We start from the raw sequence: 27,751 nt of genomic DNA, 5'->3' as shown, positions 1-27,751 counted from the left end.
TAAAATAAAATAAATTTCCTGTGAAGATAATAACTCAAAACTTGTATTGATAAACTTAGCTAGTCATTACTACGAAACTTATTTCGATAATTCGTTTAGATTATTAATATATTTTTCAACAAATGCTCACTTGCCTCTCTTTTAAATTCAGCGAATCAGATTGCTCATATTTCTGTAAATTCCGAGCCTGGATAGGGTTTTAAAATATGCGCCCCGCATAAGTAGTCAAAAACCACTAACCCTTATCGTCCTAGAGCGTGACGTTTATTTATAGACTAAGGTAGCATATTTTATTGAATGTTGCTTTTGAAAACCGTATCGATTTTTAGTTAAGATTTTATTATATTATTATTATTTTATTAAACACCCTCTTTAAACATTTTTACAAAGTAAAAATGCATATAAAATAGTTTAAAAACCAAGGGTAAAAAATGGGTTACAAATCTATTTTTTTTTAAAGTTGTAATTATGGCAAGATTTTTTATAAAACTGTTCAAACTTCAAATATCAAATAGTTTATATTTTGATTATTTAAAGTTTTATTTTGTTTATTGGTTGTTATTGTTCCTTATAAAAATAAATTTAAATATTTCAGATATTTTTCTCAAAAAAATTAGTCAGAATACTTTGTACAATGCCTCAGCTAGTGTAGCAGCTTGTTGTCAAAGTTGCATAATTTTTGTTTATAAATTTATTAGGCATATAAAATCAATAGAAGTTTGTTAGCTTACTATAGTTATGCTCTATTGCTATAGCATAATATGCTTTATTGTATTCACTTTTTCGCATACTTTCGCAATTTTGAGTAACTTTCAAAGTAACCCCACTACATAAATAGTCAGAAACATAAAACTGCTTAAAATTTTCTTTGTCATACATGTATTATATATATAATTATTACGATTAAAAATTAAAATATCATGTGTATAAACAGTAAGTCGCACATACACACATTGATTTTGTGGGTATTATGTGTACGCGTGTAGTTTTAGCTTCTACTAGCTTACCTGACGTGCTAGTATAAGATAGTCCTTTCTGGCGGGCTTGCTTTATCTTTTGTCGTTTCCAGGTTTGAGGATTTGTTTTACGTTTTTTCCCTTTTAATGGCGATTTATTTTCTTCATCGAATATTATTTCTGAATCACTCATGATTATTAAACATAATTTTCCAACAGCAATTCAAAAAATTGTTAATTAGTATTTAACTCAAACTATACAAAATAATAGCGTTAATTGTTTATCAATTATCTACGTTTGTACTGAACTTACATCTTATAGACTTAGGCGCATTCTGGTGATGGAATTTTTTGAATTTGATTTGGCGCGTTATAAGAATTGAGTAGAAAATTGGTACTAGTCCTGGACAAGTATTGTTCTTTAAATAGTTTAAATTTACTTTATGGCAAAATATAATGAAAAAAAGATGGACTAGTATTATTTTTGTAGTACATAGAGAGATCAACATAAGTTAAATGAAATTATGAAAAAAAGTGCAAATAACAAAAAATGGACTAGCACTGTTCTTCTTCTCACTGATTCGATTAGATAATTAATTAATTAATCAAGTGAACTAAAGATTAAACTAAATACCTGAAACTTAAAGGCAAAGTAACGTACACACAAATGACGTACACAAATTCCTTATCTTTTCTTTCGGATTGAAATTTGTTTTTAGTGAAGCCGATCTTTTTATAACTTTTTATGCCAAGTATCATTTTATAACTTTTTAAGTCAAGAATCATTTTTCAAAATTAAATTTTTAATTTCCAGTTAAAAGTTATGAGTTAAAAACAGCGAACTATGGGGTTGAATGATATACTGAAAATGTTAACTTGGTATATGGGGCTTTTATTATCTAATTATGTTTAAACTGACCAATAAATCTCTGTAAGTTCTTCGCACAAATTATAAATCAATTATTATCAAAATGGTTTTAATTCTCTTCCGTTGTGTTCTGTGATAAAACCGGAAGGACTACTTGGTGCACCTTAATAACCAAGTAGTAACAATAAAAAAAAAGCTTATCCAATGATTATTTAAGAGCAAAAGAGCAAAGCGTTACACAAAATTTTGATTTTACCCTGCTTTACTTTACATCGAGTAAAAGACCGTAAAGCTCAGCTATTTTGTTTGATAGTAATCCATATATCACGGTGCCCTTCACTCTCCCTAACGTAAAATTTTACAATGTTGTAAATACTTTTTGTTTGAATCGCGCTTTATTTGAAAAAAGCTACTGTTAATAAGACAGAATAATAAAGCTCATAATATATATATATATATATATATATATATATATATATATATATATATATATATATATATATATATATATATATATATATATATATATATATATATATATATATATATATATATATATATATATATATATATATATATATATATATATATATATATATATATATATATATATATATATATATTATAGCCGCAATTGCCTTAAACGTGAGAACAACAAGATGTTAAAATAACTTTTTACTATTCTCAGCTAAAGAGGTTAGGCGTATAACTATCAAGTTTTCGCCCCCTTTTGGTTTATGTTTAAATTAGTTTCTTAAATCGCTAAAACACTATTATTCCAACGATAATGCCTACGAACAATTATAATTAATTATATATAGAAGTTAATTAATTATTACAATTAATTAACCGCTTATTTAACAGGAAAAATTAAAAAAAAGTCTCGCAATTTTCTAATACTTAATTGACTATAATAACCTTTTAATGCTATTAAATTGTATTCCCAACGGAAGAGATTTCCCAGGCATATATAAGTTGTTTGTTTAAAATTAAAAAGTACCAAAATGAAAAGATTAACAGTTTGAAATAAGTTATAATTTTTTTCAAAATAAAACTAAAAATGAGTGAAATAACTTTTAGAGAATATAGATGCGAATGTTGTTTCAAAAGATTGGATAAAGTAAAAAATAAGCGTGGAATATCTAAAGTTGAAAGAACACGGAGAAAGGAGAATGAAGAAATAAGTTCACTGTTAAGTAGATTTATAGAGACTCAGTCGTTTGATTTTCAAACAACGAATCTTGAGTTGTCTGAAACGCTTGAAACAACTCAAATATCAGCTTGCCCACCAATTATTGAACAAAATGAACAAATATCACTAAAGTCTTCAAAAAGTTTTCTAGCTGAGTTTAAAAAAGAATTAGTTGAGCTAAAAAAAAGCGAAGGAATGAGCGAAAAAATACATCAATTTTGGTGGATATACCTTGAACAGCTGCGTCTCGTCGTTATTGCTTCGTATGTCACATTAATAATTCTTTAAAGAATTTCAAATTCTTTTCAGGGCAAGGCATTATTGACGCTTGTGTCCAAAAAAAAATTCTTATACCTACTGGATCAAGATGCTGCGGAGAGCATTTGAACGAAGTTGGGTTATTAAACAATGAAGCTTTAAATCAGCTGATTATTGTTAAAAAGAATGTGAAACTAAATGCATCAGAAGTTAAATCTTTACCAGAGATATTTCGATATTACGCTCAGCATAGCAGTTTATTTTCAAAGTTTTCTGATATTTCAAAACTACCTGATTCTATTTGCCAGCGAACTACTGGATTCAATAGACAACAATTTGAAGAACTAAGTGGATTTTTGATTTCACTCAGAAACACCAGCAGTAGATCTAAATCTCAAGTTCTAGCCATCTTTCTGTTTTGACTAAAAACTGGTCTTGATCAATACACTGTCGCTGATTATTTTGATATTGTCTCTCATTTTAGTATCTCGATATTTGCAACAAGTAAGAGATGCTTTTGTCAAAGATTTCATCCCTAATAACTTAGGTGTAGATCACTTAACAAGGAGTGGATGTTTGGCAAATAACAGCGAATTGGCTAAAGAAATATTTAATGCTAAAGAATCTCAGTTGATATTAGTTGTCGACGGAACTTACTGTTACTGTCAAAAGTGCAGCAACAACTATTTTCAACGAAAAACATTCAGCGTACAAAAAAAAAACACATTTGGTTAAACCTTTTTTATTTTCTATATCAAATGGAAAAATTGTCGATATATTTGGACTTCACGAGGCAACAAAAAATGATGCTTCAATCATGAATGATGTACTTTTAGGCGACCAAAATCTTAGAAAAATGCTTCATCCTGGTAACATTAAATTACTTGATAGAAGTTTTCGAGACTTAAAAAAAACTTATTATTTGGAGCCAAAAATGCCTGCATGTGTAAAAAAAGGTCAAAAATAGTTGATAACATTACAAGCTAATCAATCTAGAATAATTACCAAGTGTCGTTTGGTTATCGAAGTCACAAATTCATTTCTAAAAACATCTTTCAGAGCCTTAGATAAAGTGCGCAATAAATGTTTGCCTCACACACTCACCGACTACAGAATTGCAGCATCCCTTATTAATAGATTTTTCAAGCTTCTTTACTCAGACCAGGATGACAAACAAAAAATTATTAATAACATGAAAGTAAAGCTTGCTTTAGAAAATAGTTTGGAAAAGCTGGTCAAAACTGAAAAACCAAACAAAAAGAGTTTGTTTGTAAACATTGAAGCAACACTTGTACTTGGTTTTCCTAAATTGCCTGAAGAAATAATAAAAAACAACATCACTTTGGGCTCATATCAACTTAGGCAATGCTCAAGCTACATTTCTGAATATTTCAATAAAGGAAAGTATGAATTATGAAATTGTTCAATCGATAGGGATATATATGTGATCGATAGGGATAAATCGATAGGGATAAATCGTTCAGATCGATCAGATCGATAGGGATAAGATCGATAGGGATATCGATCAGATTGATAGGGATAAATCGTTCAATCGATAGGGATAAATATGTGAAATTGTTCAACCGATAGGGAAATCAAAAGTTCTTTCTCTTATTATCAGATCTCGTCATTCTGGGTCTACAAAGTATAAAGTGTACGTGCAATATTTACCTAATACAAGTAATAAAACTGGAATCGAAGGATGGTGCTGTACTTGTAAGACCGGCATAAGAACTGTAGGCTGCTTTGCGCATATCGCTAGCGTAATTTATTATTTAGCATGAGGAAAGTACTTAGAGGTGCTTCCGAGTCCAGCTGGATTACTAACATTCTTTTTTACTAATAATGCTAAACCAGAAACTTCAATGTTGACACAAATTGAAACTTCGGAAGATGAAGTTTATGAGTCAAAAAAATTTAAAAAGTTTTTGAAAAAGAAGCCTAAAATTAATTTAGTTTCTTCTTCTGAGTCATATGATGATCATTCAAGCATAGATGAAAATAAATCTATCAAGAATAAAAAGCGTTCGCTGTCTAATAAGCAGGATGTAGTCAGTCCAAAGAAATTAAAAAAGTTTAAGAAAAACAAAGTGAAAACTTGTGGTTTTTTAGTAATATTCCTAAATAGGGAGGAAAGCTTATTAAATCAAATTTTAAAAAGCCAGTTAAATTATTGAACATATGTACAATTGATTATTTTTTACTCGCTTTGGACAAGCAAGCTGTCTAAAAACATATTGATTAATTTGAAAAACTCTGATATCAGAGAAAAAACTGCTTCTATAATAGGGTTTATTGATTCCAAGTTCAACTAGAACTATTAATGATCTCTACTTCATAAAAGTAGGTGAAGACGTAGTCTTGAACTTTTTTCTTAAAAAAAAGTGTTCTTATTGCTCACATCAACTTTCGATTTCAAATTATTTCAATGGTGCTCCTCCTTATCTTTTTATTGAGTCGGATATTCAAGATAAGTTAAATGTCCATTAACTACCGAATGAAATATCTTTTGGCGAAGGTAAAGTGTACAAGTTTATATGCGCTACCTATTGCAAAAGACAGCATTTTCGAAGTATTTTTAATATAAAATCAAAACTTCATTTAGTGGATGATTTATGCCCAGAGAAACATGATTTAGATATCCCTAATCATCATATTTCTACTTGCGTTTATTATTTAGTGTGAACGAGAGATTAAAGTAACACGAATCGAATCTATCTACATTGTGTGTTCCGAATTAAACTAAATTGTTTTTTGTAAACTTTTTAATTTAAAAACAACTGTGCAGAATATGTAAACATACTTAAAAATACTAGATAATATTTTTTTTTTTTTTTTTTTTTTTTTTTTTTTTTTTCTCTGTTTTAATATAATATAAGATTTTACAACTTCGTAATATAAAATTTCAATAAATAAAATAAGTAAAACAGATAGGGGCTCAAAGAAGATGAGGATGACAGTACGTTATCGCAATCTTTTCATAGAGCCCCTATAACAAGATTTCAAAAAAATATCGTAATATGTTAATGCGTAATAAAATTTCAATAAAATATCGTAATAAAACGCGTAATTCGCTAATAAGATTGATAAGCAACCAACAAAAGTAGAAATAAAACAAAAACAGATTTATGAGAAATTATTCAAAGTATGATTAACCAAAAACATTTCTTATATTTTAAAAATTTCTTTTTTTGTTAAAAACTTGAAGGAACTTAACGAATTTACCGTGCCTTTGAATCCTTTTTGAAAAGTATTCCATACTTTTGGACCTCGATATAGAATGCTGTACTCTGAATATTTGTTTATTATCCGAGGCAGTTTATATGTGTTGGACATATTCGCTCTAAGATTATAGCTATCATTTTTATTTATTTTAAACTTGTTATTAAAGCTTATAGGAGAGATATTGTGATTATAACGATACATGAAAATTAAATGCTGGTAGATATTAATTTCAAACACATTCATCATTTTCATATCTTTCATTAAGGGCTTAGCGTGTTCACGCCTATTTTTTGAGTAAATGATTCTGCAGGCATGTTTTTGTAGACTATAAATTTTTTTAATCTTTGCCGCTTGAGTACTTGCCCATGAAATGTTTGCATAGCTGATGAAGCTATGAATTAGCCCAAAGTAGATTAATTTAAGACTATTTTTATTGACGTAGGAGCGAACTCGATACATCAAACCTATTATTTTGGTGATTTTTGACTGGATATATATTATATGTGGAAGCCAGGATAATTTTTCATCAACAATGATTCCTAAGAATTTTATATTGGATTGCTTATTTACTAGTTTATCATTTAGAGATAGGTTAGGCAACTTGAGAGGAAGATTTTCTTCTTGTGTTTTTTTGTGAAATAGTATATACTTTGTTTTCTCAGCGTTAAGTGAGAGTTTGTTTGCCTTAAACCAGTTGTTTACTTTACACAGTTCAATATTCATGTCTGCATATAATTTCTTGATATCATTGTTGGTGAGAAATAAGTTTGTGTCATCTGCAAACATGACCGAGTTCATTTTTAAAGATGCATTACAAAAGTCATTTATATATATTAGAAAAAGAAGTGGACCAAGAATCGATCCTTGCGGGACTCCACATATGACATTTAATACTCCAGATTGGACATTATTTACATATTGTTTTCTGTTTGTAAGATAGCTTTTAATCCAATAATAACTTTTATTTATTATTCCGTAGTGCCTTAATTTATCTAATAGAATGCAATGGTCCACTGTATCGAATGCTTTTGATAAATCAAGAAACACTCCTAAAGTAAATTTATTATTTTCAAAACCATTAGTTATTTGATTTACTATTTCAATGATTGCATGCTCTGTAGAGAGATTTTTTTGAAAGCCAAACTGATTTGGGTAAAAAAAATTGTTTTTAATGAAGTAATCATAGATTCTATTATAAACTACACGTTCGAAGAGTTTTGAAAATACAGAAAGTATTGATATAGGCCTGTAGTTTGTAATGTCAGAATGATCATTACATTTGTATAATGGAATTACTTTTGCCAATTTAAGTACATCCGGAAATATCCCAGAATTTAATGAGAGCTTAAGTATATGAAACAGGGGTCTATTAAGACTGTGTTTGTTTGCAATAACTATATCACTAGATATCTCATCAAATCCTGGAGCCTTTTTTTTTTTTAAGGAGGCAAAGGCTGCCTCTAATTCTTCATAGCCTAATTCATAATCAAGCATGGTAACGTTATTCGTGTTTTTAAGATAGGTTTTAAAGGATACAGATGTTGGTACAATTTTATTTACAAGATTTGGACCAATATTTGTAAAATATTTATTGAATTCTTCTGAAATTAGTTTTTGACAAAATATATCGTTATTTTCAATAACAATTCGTTTAGGAAGAGAAGGTGAATTTAGTTTTTCTCTTCCCATTAAGAGATTAATGATGGACCATGTTTTTTTGCTATCAAATTTGCATTTGTTAATTTGATTACTGTAATATTTTTTTTTTGCATTTTTAATGAGATCTTGGTAAAAAAATTTATAATTTTTGTAATTTTTTTCATTATCATTGTTTCTATTTTTCAAAAATTTATTGTAAAGTTTTTGCTTTTTTTTTGAGCACTTTAATAACGATTTATCCATCCACGGATTAGCAATTGCTTTTGACTTAATTGTTATTATCTCTTTTGGACAGGTTTCATTAAAGTACTCCAAAAATGTACTTAAAAAGGCATTGTAAGCTTCATTAGTATCTTTACATTTATATACGTTGTTCCATGTTTCTTGTTTTAGTCTACTTGTTAATTTATTAGTGTTACTCAATTTTAAATTTCGTTTTTTTAAATGTATAATTTTTGAATGACAATCAGACATAGATTTAAAGTTTTTTATTTTTATGAATATCGGGAAATGATCGCTAATATCTGTCAAAAATATACCGGTTTCAAATGTCGTTTCTAAATAATTATTGATAAAAATATTGTCTATTGCTGTTGCAGAGGTTTTTGTTACTCGCGTTGGTTTATTAATAGTTGACAAGACATTAAATTTAAAAAGCATATCAAAAAAAGATTTTATTTTTGGAAATTTTGTGTTAGAAAGAGCATCAAGATTTATGTCACCAGTTATATATAATGTCTTATTTTCTTTATTTATTTTCATAATCGTATTTTTGATAAAAGTTTCGAAATTTTTTATTTTTCCACTCGGTGGACGATAAACACATCCAACTAAAATGTTTCGGTATTTTTTATTAATAATTTCAATGAAAAGGCTTTCGTAATTATCATTTGAAAAGCATAGTATATTTTTTATCTTGAAAGCATATTTTTCTAAGACATAAATTCCTAATCCTCCTCCTTTTTTCCCATTTCCTCTTGATTGACTTATTAGTTTATAAAATGGTAATATATAATTAGAATTTAATTCAAGAGAACTTTCTGTATCATGCCAAGTCTCTGAAATAGATATGATGTCGAACGTGTAGTTTAAAATATTTAAAAATTCTTTAAGTTTATCAAAATTTTGCTGCATGCTTCTAATGTTTATGTGTAATACAGAAAATGAGCCATCATCTGCTATTACTTTAAATTCAAAAGGATCAATATACGGTGTGTTAATTAAGTTCCTTTGAGTTTCTTGAAAAATATTTATATTTTCTTCTGATAGGTTATTTATAAAGTTGTCCTCAAAAAAGTCTAAATTTAAATTGTGAAAATCTAATTTCTGTGGAAAAAGCGCTGCCATTTTTTAAAAATGTATAATTTAAAAATATTTAATATAATTAAAAACGAAAATACTCAAAACGCTTACTCGTTTGTAAATATAAAATTTAATAAATAAAATAAATGCTTAACTGAGCAAAGAAAATTTAACAAGCAATTTATAAGTCTTTATTTTGAAATATAGTTGAAAATGTATTTTTTATTTCATAGATTAGCCCTTTAATTCATAGATTAGCCTTTTATCAATTCCAAGTAAAAAACTTTAAAAAAAACAGCTAAGAAGCCATTTTAAATAGCGCTTAGCAAAATTGAAATATCTACTCTCACCCCTCGTGTTTGCAAGATTTTTTTAGTTTTTATTATTTATAAGGGGCTTCTAAACAGTAAATCATTAACAAAAGTTGCACACACGAGGGGTGGAAACAGGGGCGAAAGCAAACACCGTGGGTTGGGTTTTTCAAAAACAGTGGTTTTGAAAAAACAGCTGTTACTGTTTTTCAATTTCAAAAAAACTGTTAACAGCTGTTTTTACTGTTTTTTAAAATTTTATAAGAAATTAAAATAATGACACAAGTTAAGGAGCAAAAAACGTCAATGTCCTTATATTTGTCAATGTCGTTTACAAAAATAAATTTAGAAGCTTTACTTGAAGAAGACTAAATAAATAAAGCTATTAAAAAACGCAATTTTTGAATTTTATTAAAGGATGAAAAACTTTAACTATTTATTCAGCTATTCGAATACAAACTACAATTTTTTCTTCATTTTTTATAATAAAATTTTAAAAAGACAAGAGCTTTAAGTGACACGTCGGACAAACGCGATCTAATTTTTGTGCAAACTGAAAAAACACGCTCAACGTCAGTTGATGTTGGTTTAATACTTAAAAGTGCATTGAATAATTTTTGAAGGTTTTCTGTACGTTGTCCAGTGTTTTTATAAAGAGTGAATTCCGATTTTAACCATTTGAAATCTGATCCAGTTGTTGTTGTTGTATGTTCTTTACGAAGAAGCAAGTTTAATTCGTCGTTTAGTGATAGACTAACATTTTCAGATTCGGATTGTATCGACTCATCTATTTCAGTTTCTTCATCAAATCCAAACAATCGAGAAGCAAGACGACCGGCAAATATCAATGTTGCTTTTGTTGGAGTGTTTGAAGGATCTTTTAAACTCTTTAAAAGATTCATAACATCCTTGTTCAATCTTTCATCAGTACGGATTTTCAAGTTATTGTACAATTCTTCACTGATTTTGCTGTTGATCATTGACAATTTTTTAAACATAAACTCCAAAATTATTTCAGCACTTGCTTATTTTGCATCTTCCCGACTTAAACGTTGAACTGCAAGTTTTATCGGTTCCATAGCATTATAAAGATTACGAAGAGCAATAAAATCAATTGAATCCAAAATGTGTTTCGCATTGAACTCAAATAAAGTCTCTCGAATTGCCATTTCAGTCTTAATAATCGAGTCCAACATGGTTGGAATTGAATTCCAGCGAGTTTTTACATCAAGATGTAGTTCAATTTCACGTCCTGTTAAAGCTTTCACTTTACTCAAAAAAATGTTGTTGCGAACTGTTGAATTTTTTATGAATTTGACAAGCTTTCGAGAATTTTTAAGCAAATCGTGATAACTAATTTCAGATTGTTCAATGTCGTCATCATTTAGCAAATCAAGGGAATCATCAAAGCAATCACTTTCATCAGATTCATCGCTATCAAAATTGTGTTCCTCAATTTCATTCTCTTTCTTGTATAAAGTATCGCAGACACCCAAATGTAGAGCATGGTTTAGGCAAAACTGGCCAATTATATCCACAAGTCTAATGAATTTTTTATTCACTGCTGCTCCATCCTGAGTTGAGCCAACAATATCTTTGTTCAGGTCAATTCCAAATTCAGTTAAATGTTGTTTCATAGCAACAACCATGTCTTCAGCAGAACAAGATCCAACAATGCGAACAAGACCAGTTTTAATAATGACTTTATCATCACTGCTGTGTATATTAATTCCAAAGAATCGTCTTCCTCTTATTGTTGTATATTCGTCTACGCACATACTGAATTTTGCTCCATTAGCAAGTTTTTCCTTAATTATTTCAACAACTTTTGCCTTCTTCTCGTTAAAATCTTCAATAATTAATTTCATGACATCACGTTCATTAGCTGGAAGTTTGTAACCATCTCGTGATATAGATTGACGAATATAATTGTTTCTAGTTATTGCTCTAATTGAAATACCATCAGTTGCCATATCTGTAACTATTTCTTTGAGGGATTTTTGATTGAAAAATTCAAAAGTTGATTTTGTTCTTTTCTCTGCTGTTGGTTCTTGGTTGGATGTGCCAGCTGCTGACCTTTCAAAATCAATTCCATGTGTCTCAAGATGTGCTTTCAATGTAGTTGTAGAATTTCCAGAACAGACAATGATTTTGTTGCATCGCGAGCATTGTCCTTCGAGAGATTTTGTTTTTAGATTTTTTCGTTTTGTAGCAAAATCCCATACTGACGACATTGCTGAAATATATAAGCATTGTTATTGTATTCTTAAATCAAATTAAAATGATTTAATACGTACTGCTAAATGTGTTACTTTTAAAAACACCCCAGATTTTACTTTCTTCTCTTTGAAAAACACAAAGAAAAACACTAATTTATCACCAATACGTAATATTTTTTAAACATGAAAAAGTCGTTAAAAACAGTAAAAACAGTTCTGAAAAACAGCTGTTTACTGTTTTTCATTTTTGACCAAAAAACAGCTGTTTTACTGTTACTGTTAAACAGTAATGAAAAACCCTAACCGTGGGTGGTATGCCTCTTTATATTCATTATTAAGTTTCGAATTTCAAACAATAATCTTTAAGCGTTTATAGTTTATGACCTTTTAGTATTTGAGCTGCCCTTCAATTTGAGGGGGCTATAAATTTTATAAGGTTCACATATATAAAGAGTAAACTGGGGTAAGAGTAAACGGTTTAGCACCAAATTCAAATATCTTTTTAAAGAAAAAATATTTTATGTTTATTTTTTTTTTGTTTTAAAGAGAAATTTTTACATTATATAAATATATAAAAATTAAGAAAAAATATTTTGAAAATCCTTAACAAAATCGGTATTTATGAAGAAAAAAAACGTTTACTTTTCCCTTATAATTGGGGAAAAGTAAACTAGTTAATTTTTAATAACAATTATTTAAGATATTAAGAAAATCAAAACTAAATAAGGATATTAAGAATATTTAAAATTAATTAAAAATAAAATGAAAACTAATCTTATTAGAAGCTAAGTTTACAAAAAACTATTTTAATCAAATATAAGAAAAAAACTATTTAATAATTTAAAAAAAGAGTTGTTTCATCGGAAGAAGCAGGTTCGCGGCATTTTTTCATGCAAAAACACTTTTCACCGATTTTGTATTTTTTGGGTAAACACAATCGACAAACCCAAGACTTGCAACTAAAAGCTTCACATTGGTACCACATTTTGTTTTGAGTTGGCAATGCTTCTTCCCAAACTCTGCGACACTTTTTGCACCTCTTGATATCTTTGTCTTGTCTCGTTTTTTTTGAACGTTGCAGTTGCTGAATTTCATCTGAAGCTTCACTGAAGTGAATTTTGCGTTTCATTAATTGCTTTGACTTTTTGGCTTCATTGTCTTGCTTTAGTTTCTCGAGCACTTCAGATGTACTTAGACACTGGCCTTCAACTCTCGGAATGCTGACTCTTTTGGTTTTTTTTTGCGTGTCAACATGGTGGCGCTGTAAAACATTTTTCAAATTCCCTCGAGTCTTTCTGTGAAGTGTTGCAACATTTGATACGTTTGAGCAGGAGTCACTGGTGTTGTTGTTAAACTTTGAAGTTGGCGAATCGTTGGAGTTTGATGCTGACTGATGTTAGATGAGGATATAGGCTGGGATGAGGATGATGAAGCAGGCTTGGTTGAGGATGATGAAACAGACTTGAATGAAGTTGACAAAACAGGCTCAGTTGAGGATGGTAAATGTTTGAGCTATTTGTAATTTTTAAGATAAATAGCAAAAAATTTTAGATAAATAGCAAAGGTTGCCATATTTATTTATGTTTTAAATAATTAATAACTATTAATTAGTTTAACCGCGCTCATCTTAATGCATAAGTGTGAGCAATTAGCATGTTTACTCTTCCCCCGAAAAACATTTATATTGTTTTTTTTTTCTCATAACTTTTTCCCGGAACTTACAAATTCAATTTTGAAAAGAGATTCTTGATCGTCATAAAATTTTCTACAAAACAGCCTTTTTTGTTTAGTAAAATTTAATTTTAGTTTTGGGAGTTTTGAAGTTAATTTTTTAGAAAAAAAACTTTTTTTTTTACGAGGGTGAGAATTTTGAGGTTTGCTTAGGCATAATTAAATTTTTTAAAATAATTTTTACCCTTTTAGATACAGTACAAAATTCTCTACAAAATGGTGCCTCTCATTTTTAAAGATTTTTTGTTGCAGCTTTCAATAAATGCAAAAGAAACAAAATTGCTAAACCGTTCACTCTATACCTTTTAAACGCTAACAGATGATATTATGAAATCTAGTTATCTTAAACATTAAAAAGTGCTGCATCCGCACACAAACAAACGCATACACGTTTATATATATATATATATATATATATATATATATATATATATATATATATATATATATATATATATATATATATATATATATATATATATATATATATATATACATATATATATATATATGTATATATATATATATATATATATAAATATATATATACATACATATATAAATATATAATATATATTATATTTATATATATACATATTTAAATATATATGCATATATATATATATATATATATATATATCTATATTTATATATATATACTTATATATTTATACATATGTATATATATATATATATATATATATATATATATATATATATATATATATATATATATATATATATATATATAAATATATATAATGCAATTGTGTAATGTTAATCTTTTCACTTATAGTTTGATTTATACGAGGTATGATATGAAATGTTTTTAGAATTAATATATATAATGTTCTATAAATCAATACAAAATACTACATTCAAAATATACAATTATCCACTCCTAAATCTTATTATAGAATTGATACTATACAATCGTATATTATGCGCCCTATTTGATCGTACCCTGCAATTGTAGGATGTATGTAATCATCTGACCACCATGCTCGTTTTTCAGGATCAGACAATGATGCTAAAGGAAATTGACGAGCTAGATCACATGATATAGTCCAATTGGATTTATAATTTCGTATTTTTTCATTTAAAATACCCCAAACGACTAAAAATTCATTATAACTAGAATAAACACGTTTGCTTAAAGGCATTCTAGTCTCAGGAATTGTTAAACTTACAGTTGAAACTCCATGTGAATGACAAAGTTCATGCAAAGCTTCAATTTCGGAAAATATATCTACTTTTATGTCCAACTTAATAAGATCATTTAGTCCACCAAGTATGACTACTAAGTCTAGTGGTGCTTCTGTTACAAGAAGCTTTTCTAATCTTTTATACATTTGAATATGCACTTTTTCTCCACCTACTCCTTTGTTTATAATTTCAAACTCATTTCCTATGTTCTTTTTTAGCAAATAGCCAAGCATAACAGAGTACGGATGATAAATTTTACGGTTCCCATAATACCCGGATGTCAAGGAATCTCCTATACATAAAATACGTATTTTATTTAAATTTTCTCCTAATTTAGTTTTTCTTTGAGATTGCTGGAAAGAGCTTTTAGTTGGAAGAGAAGAATCAATTTGATTGGTTGGAAAATTAGGCTGTTGAATAGAGTTCTTTGGAGGATTATTCCATTGCTGCACAGAATTATCAAATGGAATGTTGTAAATGTTATAAGATTGCTGATTTAACTGTTCCATTTGAGCAACTTTGTTTGTTTCAGGTTTGGTTCTAAAAATTTCATTATTTACATAGCGCAAAGGATCTAAATCTATTTTGTTTTTGAAATTCCAATTGGGAGTTGATTGCTGATTGTATAAAAATTGTCCATATGAAGGTTGCGAGTAATCAAATTTATTATATTGTCTTAGATCATTCTGAGGCGGCCATCGAACAAATGTATTATCTTTTACTATATTACCTAATTGACTTTGTCTGCCCGTTATCATAGCAGGTATTTTTATTGCTGTGGGATTGAAAGGAAACGCTGGTACTGTCGGCAATAAGCCTGGTGTTCTTATGAAGTTGTTGTCTCTATAACTTAAATATGTACTTGCTGTAATGGGATAAACACCGGGGTATGTCATTTTATTTTCTTTTTTGTTATAATCTGTGTAAAAATCAGTTGAATGACTTAGTTGGTTAGACTCTGTTACTCTAGATAAGTCATCTGAGGAAACACTTGCGAAAATGGGAACATCTATATTTGTTTGAGAATCGTCTATCTTTTTCATCGAATGTTCGTCGAATATATCTTGTGATAGATCGTTTAAATCTTGCACCTCGTTATTGAATGGTGTTTTTATAGCATCTTTTGAAAGAATAGGAAGAAATGTGCTTTGTTTTTGCTTAATTCTTGCGTAGCTTACATTTTTTAAATTAGAGTTTTGTTTAAAAGGCTTTGATAAGTCATTAAAAATGTTTTTAAATTTTGTATATTTTAGTCTGTCGTTGTTTTTCGTAAATGGAGGCCCACTAGATTTAAATTGACTAGAAAATATTTTTTTTGTATCTTGATTGTCAACAAATGAATCTTGATAGCGGTTGATTTTTTGTTGAGTTTTAAATAAGTCTTTTTTAAAACCAGTTTCGTCCTTTAGAACGCTCGTTATACCGGCATAATTTTTTGAAACTAAATTATTATTATGATGAGAACGATAGCTTATTAGTTTTGCCCCCTTTATTACAACTCTTGGCTCGTCTGCCAAATATTGAAGATGTTCTGGTATAAAATTTGTTTGATTACTTTGATGTTGTGTGTTTAAAGCTTGATTTTTGAACTTGTAGTTGCGACTCTGTTTTATCTGATTTAGTTGAGCTTGCTCGTCAACAGCTATGATTTCACGGAGGGGAATATTACCGTTTTCTGGTAAATCAAAAGATTTCTCATCACCTTTTGCATCTTCAACTTTGTTAAGTTTTAAAACATAGCTAACGTTTTGGAATGATAAATAAGTCTCCGGTATGTGTTTAAGTACAGCGTTTCGAGTTGCATTAAGTATTGCGTCAAGGGAGCCTCCATTAATTTCTTGATCTGTTTTAGGTTTTAAATTTTCTTCCTGTAACTTCTGATTAGAAAACGCAATAAGCAGAATCAAAAAAACTAATGTTCTTTGCAGTATTTTGCAAGAGAAATGAAACATTACATTGTCGAACTATCATGACCATTGGTTTGCCATGCAATCAACCGTTTACAATTGTTTGAACGGCTAAATATGAAGAAAAGTAGAATAGAATATGGTTTAAAAAAAATTTATTAAACAAGTGTATATAGTTTAAAACGTCAAATTACAACTTGCGAGGGGGCAACAGATGTATACTGTTTTGTAGAAGCGTTTACCCAGCAGGGAGTTCTCTAAACTCTATACATCTCATTTTCAGCTAATTGAAACAAATTAGTTATAAAGAATCATACTCAAAAAATTTAATGAAGATAAACTAAATATATTATTAGTAGTTAGAAAAATTAATCTGTCAAAACCTTGCATTATATTCACGACTAAATATATCGCTTAAAAAAACTTGCTGAACTTGAATCTTGCGCGGGCTATCATGCGGCAATACATAATTTAAAAAATATAAATAAATTGCAAATATTTTTTATTTTTTTAAAAACTGTTTTTCAAAAAAATTAAAAAATAAATATAAAAATTAACACAATTTTCAAAAAAAAAAGTTAATTTAATTCGCTAATTATGGAAAAATCATTTGGTGCAAACCAAATACCAAAAATTTAACTGAACGTAGGATATTTAACTGGAAATCTTCGAACAATTTCAAAAAATTAAAATTTTTTCAAAAGAATATTAATAATCAGAAATTAATTTATTTCGTACCGAAAAACATTAAAATATTTAAATTGTAAAACTACTTTTCGTAAATTATACTTCCGAAATTTAGATTTCCTCAAGTTGAGTTTAAAAAAAGCTCTTTGCAACTAATGAAAGTTTTTCGGAAGTAGCACTTGCCAAACGATCGCTTTTGTTGAACTACTTTTTGCAGAGAGGCTTGTTTGCCGGATGGGTAGAATTGTAAAATTGAAATATCTTTATATACCAAAATGTTTGCGATGAAATGTTTTTTTATATATTTATATATATAAATATAAATTAAAAATTTAACCTTTTTTGAAATAATAAAAAAAAAAAGGAAAATTTGTTTTTAAACTAAGACTTAGAAACTGATAATTTGCGGAAAAGTCACCAAAGGAAGAAAACACGAAATAATAAATAAATTTGACTTTTTATAAATTTAACAAGTTTAATTAACTAAATAGCTAAATGCAAATTATTTATTGATCTTTATAAGTGTCAAATATTTATACAAATTTTTATGAATAAATATAGACTTTCATGAAAAAAATGTCATTCAATAAACAATAATTAAATCACGAAAACAATATAACACTAACGTTTCCATTTTTGGGGGAAAAAAAAAATTATAGCTACTAAATTACATGTGATCGCCAAGTTTTATTAAAAAATTTGTCAACATCGTAAAACAAAGTACCTTGAGAAAAATATTTCTTAAAGTCTATCCAATATTTGGAAACACACCATGCCGTAACTACTTAAGAGAGAGAAGATAAAGAATATATTAAAGAATTTTACGTTTGTAACATTGAATAAGCAAGACAAACAAATTCAAATTTTTAAATTATTAACTACAAAACGATTTCATTTTAAAGTAAATACCTAAGAGAGAAAGATGAATATATTCGGAATATGTTTCCGAAGTATATACTCGGAATGATTTAGAAAAAAAGAATAGAAACAACCTTTAATTTTCTGATGCAGACAATGAGGCTCTATCAATTGAAATAATTATTCGCAAAAAAAAAAAATTTTTGGAACTACTTGTTACAGGCCACGCGATAGCAATATTATTAAATTTTCTATTTGAACCCGATTTGGTGTGTGTTGTTGACTCAGACATCATGTCTGATGTCATACTGAAATAGGCTGTTGCCGGGGGCTTCAATACATACATCGACTATTAAATAGCCTGACCCGTAAGGGAGTGCTGCTACATCGACTGAATGTTTGGTATGGGGCAGCAATCTTTTCTTTCGTTATTCTTTGTTTTTTCCTGTAAAAATCATATGCTATAAAGATAAGCAAAACGAGTAAGCAATTGCTGAAATTAAGTGTTTGGGACACTATTCCGTTTTTACTATTTGCGACACTATTCCTTTTTTTTGTTTTCGACACTATTTTTCTTTTTTTTGTTTTCGACACTATTCCTTTTTTTTTTTTTCCCCTCACTATTCGTTAAATTCATTTGCGACACTATTCCTTTTTTTTTTTTGCTACATTAGGCCTTTTTAGTATACTCGACACTATTCTGAATATCATTTTTCGACACTATTCCTGTCACCCCCAGATTTTTATTAAAACCAACAATGAGTAAAAAAAAAACCTTGTTTGTAGAGGAATTTTTTTTTTAAGTTTTAAAAACATAATAAAAAACGAAACAAACAATATTTGTTAAACAGCAGGCTATTAAGAAAGTTTTCGTAAGATCTAATTTCAAAACTCCTAATTTTTAATATCACAATCTATTAATTATCACAATCTATTAGTTTACAGAGTTTAATAAAATTAATAAAATAATTTCTGCTTATCAAAAATATACAAAATTTATAAAATATACGATTTTTTTTTTGTTTGGTCTGGCCTTCTTAGAATCGATTACGGCTGAGATTTTAACTGGTTAGAGTTCTGGCTCTGAACCCATAGGTCTTGGGTTCGACGCCTTCTCCAGCCCAACAAGCGACATTGATACGGAAGTAGGCCAGAACTTCCGATTAAATGCTCTTCCGTGGTGCTCTGTGTTTATGCAATATTATTTAAATGATTGTTTAAATGATATTGCATAAAGAGCATACATGGTGAAGCATGTATGCTCTTTATGCAGTATCATTTAAATAATCATTTTATTAAATTGTTTATAGTAACTATTATTTTCATGTAAAGTTATCAATCACACTGAAAAAATGTTTAAAATTCATCTATGTATAATTAGTTTTTCAAATAATTTATTATAGAAGGTTATTATTTTTTTGATGGCAGCATGAAGTTAAAGAAGCATGCAGCAATGCAAACAGAAATATGCAACATGAAATTAAAGAGGAGGTTTTGGTCTAAGATAATTGAAATTTTCTTTGTTTATGTTTGAATAATCATGAATATAATTGTTAGTATTCTACACTTGGTTACTATTGTAAGTGGATTTTTATTGTAATTTAAAATTTAAATAAACTTTTGTACTATTTTTTATTTATGCTATTTTTTAACAATTATAATAAACTTTTTATTTAAGAAATTCAATAGTAATGGTGTTTTGTTTTTAAAGTTGCTTTGAGGGGATTAATTTGTAACAATAAACTATGGTAATAAATGATTTTCCTTTCCTGAACCTCTACTTAAATTCAGCTATGGATTGCAGTAGAGGTCCATATGAAAAAAAAAATGAGTTTTTGCAAAATTTATCTAAACTATTTTCATCAACTTATCAGAATGTTACAAAAAACAAGTTGGTTGTTAAACATTAACTGAAACCAAGCATTTACACTAAGACCCTACTGTATCAGAAATAGCAGAAAAGGTTTTTGCTGACATTGAAAGAATTCTGTCAAAGTAGTCAACTCTTGTGATGTTGCATACGTGTTGTTATGTTGCATACGTTTGTATAAAAACAAATCAGAGCCCATGGGTGGATCTAGGGTTCGGCACATTTGACGGCCGCCTAAGGAGAAATATTATATTACTATTAAAATGTAACTTGCTTTACATTTTAAAATTCCATCGGGCATTTTTTATTATTCCCGGATTCGGCGTTGCTGACGAGTAACTACGATAAGTGTGGGAGCGTTACAAACTATGATTAGGCATAATGACTTTTTCATGCATTAGACGAAATAAGTTTTGCCCAATCTAATCTCGGGACGAGATGTGTATTTTTATTCACTTTAACTAACGAAAGTTAAATTATGCCTAAAGTAGTATGGAACTAAGTGATCAATCTACCTAATCTGATCTGGATCTAGATAAAAAGTCTGGAAATTAATTGTGCAACTTAAAAAAAAAAGATAACAAGCCGAATAATTGCATAAAGATTTTTAGTTAGCATTGTAAAGTTCTTTAAGTGGTTTATTTATGATGTCTGACATTTGTTTTAATGTAACAAATGGCTTGAGAGCAAAACATTGTAGTTTTATTGAATGAAATTTAAGTAGTCATATAAAGTAAATTCTTTATGTTATTTGTATAAAGGAAACCTGCATTAATCTTAACCAAAACTTCTGTTCAAAAACAAACACCAAAAGCTCGAAATCGGATAAACTTGTACCCATTCAGAATACTATTAACCGTTTCAAATGCTTCATTTACTTTATGCTGTTATGCAATAAAGCAACAATTTATTTTTCAGTGAAGACAGTTTGTTGGTTTATCTACAGTTTTATGAATTTGCAATAAGCACACAATAATTTGTTTTCTCTTTTTGTTACATTATAAAGCATATGCTTGGCTTAATGAATTACAAACTGCCAGCACAGTTTTGTGATAATGCTGCTGTTATTTTTGTATATGTAAACATATATAATTTTTATGTATTATTAAAATATTATATATATATATACATTTATATATATATATATATATATATATATATATATATATATATATATATATATATATATATATATATATATATATATATATATATATACATATACACATCACAACATCAATGTTAAAAATTTTCATTTAATAACATTTTGAAAATCACATTATCTAAATCTGTAATCTATTTAAAAATATGAATTGTGCTCAGTTGGTATATATTTTTTAAAACTTTTTTAAGTTTTAAAAACATTTGCATATTTCTTTATGGGTTTACATTGTAGTACTATAGCTTTGGGCCCCACAGTTTTAGAGGCTTTGGTTCATAGAAAAATATATTTTTAAACGAAACTTTGAAAATAAATTTTTTGATTAATCATAGAAAAAGGCGTCCTGGATTAAAACAGTCCTGGGCCCCAAAAAGTTGTTATCCACTACTGTACATTGCAATAATATTTTATATGTAATCCAAGAATAAAAATGTGCAGGGAAAAGCAGTTTTCTAATTGATGGTGTATTTTTCTGTCATATGCCTTTAACCGTTCTGCATAACAAATCGTACACATCAATAGGAAGGAACCTTGACGTGGTTCATGTGCTTTAAACAAATACCTTCCACACAGATACTCTTTCAACCTTTATACTGTGGAGGTGGAGCATCAGCATATATTTTGAATTTAGTTTATACTTAATGAACAGAAATTTGACAGTACTACTTGTGTTCAAAGAATAGTAATATTCAGGTTATAAGAATCATTTTAAAATTACTTTTGAATATTAAAATTGTTTTCTTTACTTTTAGTAATGTACAATGTGGATTTCAAGAATGAGATATAGGTGTAATTTTAATTTAAATTTATGGATATTTTTATAGAAAAATAATGAACCAAATTTAGTAAGGATTTTTAACATATATAATTAAAAAAGTTTGACTCAGTCATAAAGTTCTAGTGTGCAACAGAAATTTATTATGACCTCCCCCTGTTTACTTTGTTAACAGTCAGGTCATAACAGGGAGGTCATAATAAAGTGAAGTGAGAATTTTTTGAAAATGTGAAGATGAGAAAAAAATTCACAATTGATAAATTACTAGGTGGCGTTTCTTTGGCACCTGACATGAGTTGTGCATGAAAGGGGGTTTTGAAATTAGTTGGGGGGGGGGGAGCGGAAAGTTACACAAAAAAATTTCGCCAAAGGAGAAATATATCCTAGATCCATACCTGGAGCAAGTGCGGATCAGTAAAAAATGCGAGAAAACTGTAAGAAAAAAGAACTGTAGAAAACGATTTCTAGAAAACAAGCTGAAAAATTTGTATGTTTATTTGTTGTTGTCTAATGTTTATTAGTTATATGTTGCACACAAGACAACAAAGTAACAAAAAAAGCAGAAAAAAAGTTGACGAAAAAGTTGTTAAAGCTTTTAGTACTAAATAGTATCTACACATATCCGATACTGGTAATAAATTATCCGACACTACCCAGACAGCAAGGATACAATGACCTCGCGCTGGTCCTGTGTAGGCTGACGCGCTACGGACTGGCTACGGTTGCCGAAGCTCCGTTTTGCTCAAAGGATTTTTCATGGACCAGCCGTGGCTAGCCAGTGATGGCAAAACATCGGCTAGCCAGTGCAGGACAAGAACTGCCTGGACAACGATTAGCTATTATTACAACGTACCATCGTGATTTTGCCTTTGTTAACTAACTGGGTTGCGCATGGCACATGGGATTGTTATGGATTTTCATTGGGCAATCCTATTTGAAGTCCTATATTTTCCTTGAAGACCCTCGTCTTCTTAATTATTTAAAGTTGTCTTTGGCATAATCGCCTAAAATTTTTTGGCGTTTTTTTCATTAGTTTAAGGACAATAAAATGTATTAGACACATGATTATTGATATTTTATACTTTTATAAATAAATTTGAAATACAGACTTAAATTTCAAAATATATTTACGCGACAAAAAACAATTGATTTGATTCATAACCATTCGACAATGGTGCTTTTCTGCGGTTCATGTCCAATTGTCAACACATTTCGTTATAAATTTCTGTTTCAGTTTGTAACGTTATTTTCTAAAGTGCTCGCATCCATTTTAACTTTAATAAAATAAAAAATAAATATAAGCACAACTTAATTTATTAAATATATAGTTATATAACATTTTTTTACTACTGACGAAAAAGTTTAATCCATTAACACCAAACCATAGTTACATAGACTTGAGTTAAGGATCTTTTTATAACTTAGTGAACTAAAATGTAATCAATATCACAATGAAAGTTTATAATTAAAACAAAGAGCAGGATACTTACAAATATACTTATTAAAACATGTGGTACTTGGATTACTATGAACCAAAACTCCATTCCCAATTTCATGTTTTGAGATTTGACATTTGATGATTGAATAATTAATTTACTTCACAGCAGATTCTAAATAAAGTATATAACACGCTTTGACAAATTAATTGATCATTTTATTATAAATAGATGACTTTAAAATATGCGACAGTATGATTACAATTTAAAGCATCTTAAACATTTTAAAAAAGATGCACAGCATCATTATACCATTAAAATACTTAAGATTGAGCAGATAACATTTAACATTATTTAAATTGAAACCCGAATATAATGTTCTTCATTATTGGCAATATCCAGATGAAATCTGTTTATATAACTGCAACAAACTTGACAGCAAGGGAATAGAAAAGGATTTAATTTACTTCCTGTGTCTGGTAGGTATAAGGTGTTGGGGAGCACTAAAAATGTTGATTTATAAACTACATTGAAAAAAAAAAATCATCAAATTTGAATAAGACAATTGTGTAAATTTAGACATATGTATATGTGTGTGTATGTGTAAGTATACTCATGTTTGTCTGTTTATAGTGAGTAAACAATTATATATGTATTTCTGGGTGAATCTTTATAAATGTATTATTAAACAACTATTTTTTTATTTAAAATCTGTTTAGGCGGTTCTCGATGACAAGATCTTATGATCTCCTTGCGAGTATACGTGTTCTTATTGTAAAGTTAACAAAATTTGTAATTCTTATTGTATGTATTTTATGTATTTTATTTATTCTTTTACTGTAAAACTTATTTTAAATTAATAAAAATAAAAAAAAATTATTATAATTAAAATGCCTCAATCTTCCTAAATATTTTTTATACACAGAAACTATTTTATAAAACTCAGTAAATCATTGGTATTAGTAAAAATAAGGAAAAAAACAAACATTTCCTTCACTTAACCACTGAAAGCAAAAATATTAATAACTTATTTGATTAAGTATAAACTTACCAGATTTAGATGAACTTGAGATTTGGCATTTTTATGTCAACATTATGTTTATTGCCCTAGCTTCATTATTATTTGCTACATTTATGTGGTGGCACATTAATCATCACAAATAAACTGAAAATGAAACATCAATACTATTAAATTTAATAATTAAAATTATTTTCTTTAAAGTTTTTTTATATAAAATAACGAAATAAAAAAAGGCAACAAATCTATGAAATGGAGTTTTATTATCACAGTAGGAAAGAGTTAGGTATAAGCTACATACTATAACAAAAATCAGCTCAATGGCATCATTATTGGCAATTCTTTATAATTTTTAATAAAATCATTTAAAAATAAAAATTATAGAAAAAAAATGACTTTGAAAGTTTGACATTAGGGCGAATGAAACACTTTTAAAATATTTAGATAAAAGAAATATAACATTAATACTTCCATCATTATTTAGACCTCACCTTGAATATTAAACCCCATTAAGGAGTTTACATATATATAAACATGATATTATGATTGAACAACTCCAATATAAAGCAATTCCTGTTTATAATTTTAAAGATTTATCATATAAAAACTTACTGATGAACCTTTCTCTCCACATTAGAAAATAGAAGATCAAGAGGCAACGTGATATAACTATACAGATTCATTAATGACTTGGATGTAATAAATTGGTAAAATCTCTGATATTTATAGACAATTTTATTACAAAAGCCAACAATAATTGATAAAAAACAACAATCAAAAAAATCAAACAGTCAACATAATTTTTTGATAAATAGAATAGTAATCAAATGGATTTATAATAAGAAGTTGTGAAAGGGAAAAACTTAAATATATATTTTAAACACTCTATGATACATATAGACAAAACTGTGAAAAGAAATCCACTCTTGTATTAAAATTGGTCAGTAGTGATTTGTTGTAACTGGCCATCAGATATTGAATAATAGTCAAGCTAACTGAGAGAGAAATACAAAATAACAACAATTACAACAACAACAAAAAAATAACATAAAAAAACAAAGCAAAAAAAAAAATACAACAACAACTCGAGGAGCAGAAAAAGGATTGGTTATTTAAACTATTGTAAATAAAACTCTTAACTTAATGGCACTGTATCCAGTTCTTAACAAGTATAAAAAGAAACTATAACAACAATAATAAATAACAATAATAATGAAAAGCTGTTAAAGTCTAAAATCTACTTTTGTTAGATTTTTGTTATCTATACACTAATAATGTGTATCACACCTTTGTTGGTTTATTTATATTTATTTATTGTATTTATAAGTAAAAAAATTAGCAAATATATTTAGAAAAAATTATTTAATAATGAATAAACTCCTAGAAAAAATAAATAAATTCACTAACAAATTTTTCAATTAATTTTGCTATAAACATCTATATGTCCATATTATGTATAGTAACTTTTATTATCTTGTGCGCCTCATATGTTAATAATATTTAGGTATCCAATTTTTGACTGTAACAACTTTGCATAACATAATAACATTTTTATACTATATTTATAACAAAGATGTTATCTTTATATTATTCCTAATAAACTATAAAAATATAAAAGATAAATGTGTTATTTTTAAAATTATATTTTAAAAAAATATTATAATTATGACAACAAAATAATAATAAAATAAGACAAATTTGTTCAAATAATCTACGCAATAATATACATATATTTTATATATTTCTTTTTATAATATACAAATATTTTATATATTTCTATCAAACCTACCTATCATTTTTTTTCTATCAATATCTATTATTCTTCAGTTGTCGTTGTTTCCGTAAATTAGGTTTTTAGTTTCTATAACCAGTTTAACTTGGTGAAAAAAATTTATTTTAAACATTAATCCAATTTAATGGTTAATGTTTGATGTAAATAATGACTTGTAAGCAATGCTGATATAACATAATCATTATGTTATTTGTAGTCTAACAACATATCCAATACGAAACCTTGTTTATTTAAAAAAAGAATTAACTTACAATAATTTATTTAGAAATTATTTTTAAAACATAAATTTCCTTTAATAAAATATTAATTTAATAAAAATTTATCTAGAAATTATTATGTACGCAAACTAGAATATAAAAAAAACAGAATAGATTCTCACCTAAAAGTCTTTTTTAAACGATAAAATTCTTAGATATATTTGTATGAAAAGTGAAAAAAACGACTTTCAAGATGGATGCGAGAATCTGTCTGCGCTGTAAAGGCAAATGCTCTTGTTTATATCAAAATTAATTTGATTTTACTGATGGGCCAGTATCGCTCAATGCAACTTAGGCATAGTACACGTTTTTCCGAACAAAAATGCAAATTTTTCTATTACTATATATGTAAGTTTTTTCATCAAAAAGTATGACATATTTGGTATGTATGGAAAGATTATTTTAACCACTATTATAATCTGGTAAATATAATGCGACTAGTCGTTATTATATTATGCGACTAGTCGTTATATAAAGTAATGCGACTAGTCTAGTGTTATAGTCGTGACATTTATAATCAGACATTATTTGGGAAAATTATCTATGAAAAACCATTTTTTTATGAAAATTGAAGTTATTGTTTTCAATACCACACCAAAATGAGTATGTTTACCAATAATGTCGCGTTAGATTCAGATAAACTATTGTAGTGTTGATTTTTCTACAAAAGTCGTTTTTGCATAAATAATTATAACTTTTAGCCCCATTCAAAAAACTTTTTTCGGTATTTTGTATCATTTTTTGAAATACTTGGGACTCATTCGGCCATCTTGAAGAAATATTTTTTTTCATTTAAACAATTAAAAAGCAGAGGCGGTAAACTTTATAAACAAATTACTTTCATTTTCAAACTCGTTTCGTTTGATATAATTAGTAAACTTAAATTGACATTTGGTTTCTTTTATTATTATAACAATAATTTAAAAGTAGCATAAGTTACTTTTAACTAGTAACCAGACTAGTCTATGGATAGACTTACAACACAGACATAGACAATTCTGTATGTTGTAATGGACACAACTAATGTTTAATTTTTTGTCCTTGTTGTGTCTATCAAATTTT

The 27,751-nt window shown here is 27.8% G+C and overlaps 1 protein-coding gene and 2 long non-coding RNA genes across 5 annotated transcripts in view; 1 reads left to right on the top strand and 2 right to left on the bottom strand.

Annotated features, from left to right (window-relative positions):
* Positions 1–24,454, top strand: part of LOC136092282 (uncharacterized) — a 43,404-nt gene extending 18,950 nt beyond the window's left edge. Inside the window, exons 4-5 of the long non-coding RNA XR_010644317.1 lie at positions 19,808–19,958; positions 24,342–24,454. This is a non-coding gene — a long non-coding RNA (uncharacterized LOC136092282). The remainder of the gene's footprint in view (positions 1–19,807; positions 19,959–24,341) is intronic.
* On the bottom strand, positions 14,548–18,432 carry LOC136092416 (uncharacterized). The gene is made up of 2 exons (XM_065820639.1): positions 18,246–18,432; positions 14,548–16,945 (listed from the first exon to the last, which is right to left on the bottom strand). The coding sequence occupies exon 2, from the start codon at positions 16,877–16,879 to the stop codon at positions 14,633–14,635; it is 2,247 nt and encodes a 748-aa protein (XP_065676711.1). The 5' UTR covers positions 16,880–16,945; positions 18,246–18,432; the 3' UTR covers positions 14,548–14,632.
* Positions 23,252–27,135, bottom strand: LOC136092281 (uncharacterized). 3 transcript variants are annotated; one of them, XR_010644316.1, is made up of 6 exons: positions 26,812–27,135; positions 26,430–26,653; positions 24,674–24,787; positions 23,935–24,125; positions 23,677–23,796; positions 23,252–23,460 (listed from the first exon to the last, which is right to left on the bottom strand). It is a non-coding gene; the product is annotated as an uncharacterized LOC136092281 (long non-coding RNA). The 3 variants fall into 3 exon arrangements; XR_010644315.1 differs by having other exon boundaries at positions 23,677–24,125; XR_010644314.1 differs by lacking the exon at positions 23,935–24,125 and having other exon boundaries at positions 26,812–27,134.
* Positions 27,136–27,751: the final 616 nt, after the last annotated feature.

Source organism: Hydra vulgaris, chromosome 15 (assembly GCF_038396675.1).
Source record: "Hydra vulgaris chromosome 15, alternate assembly HydraT2T_AEP".
In the NCBI taxonomy this organism is placed as follows: Eukaryota; Metazoa; Cnidaria; class Hydrozoa; order Anthoathecata; family Hydridae; genus Hydra; species Hydra vulgaris.
This window is presented reverse-complemented; position numbering and strand designations above follow the sequence as displayed.

What these genes read in the sequence shown, in the direction of transcription:
- LOC136092416 (XM_065820639.1), bottom strand. Translation starts at nt 16,879, where the DNA reads ATGTTTCATTTCTCTTGCAAAATACTGCAAAGAACATTAGTTTTTTTG.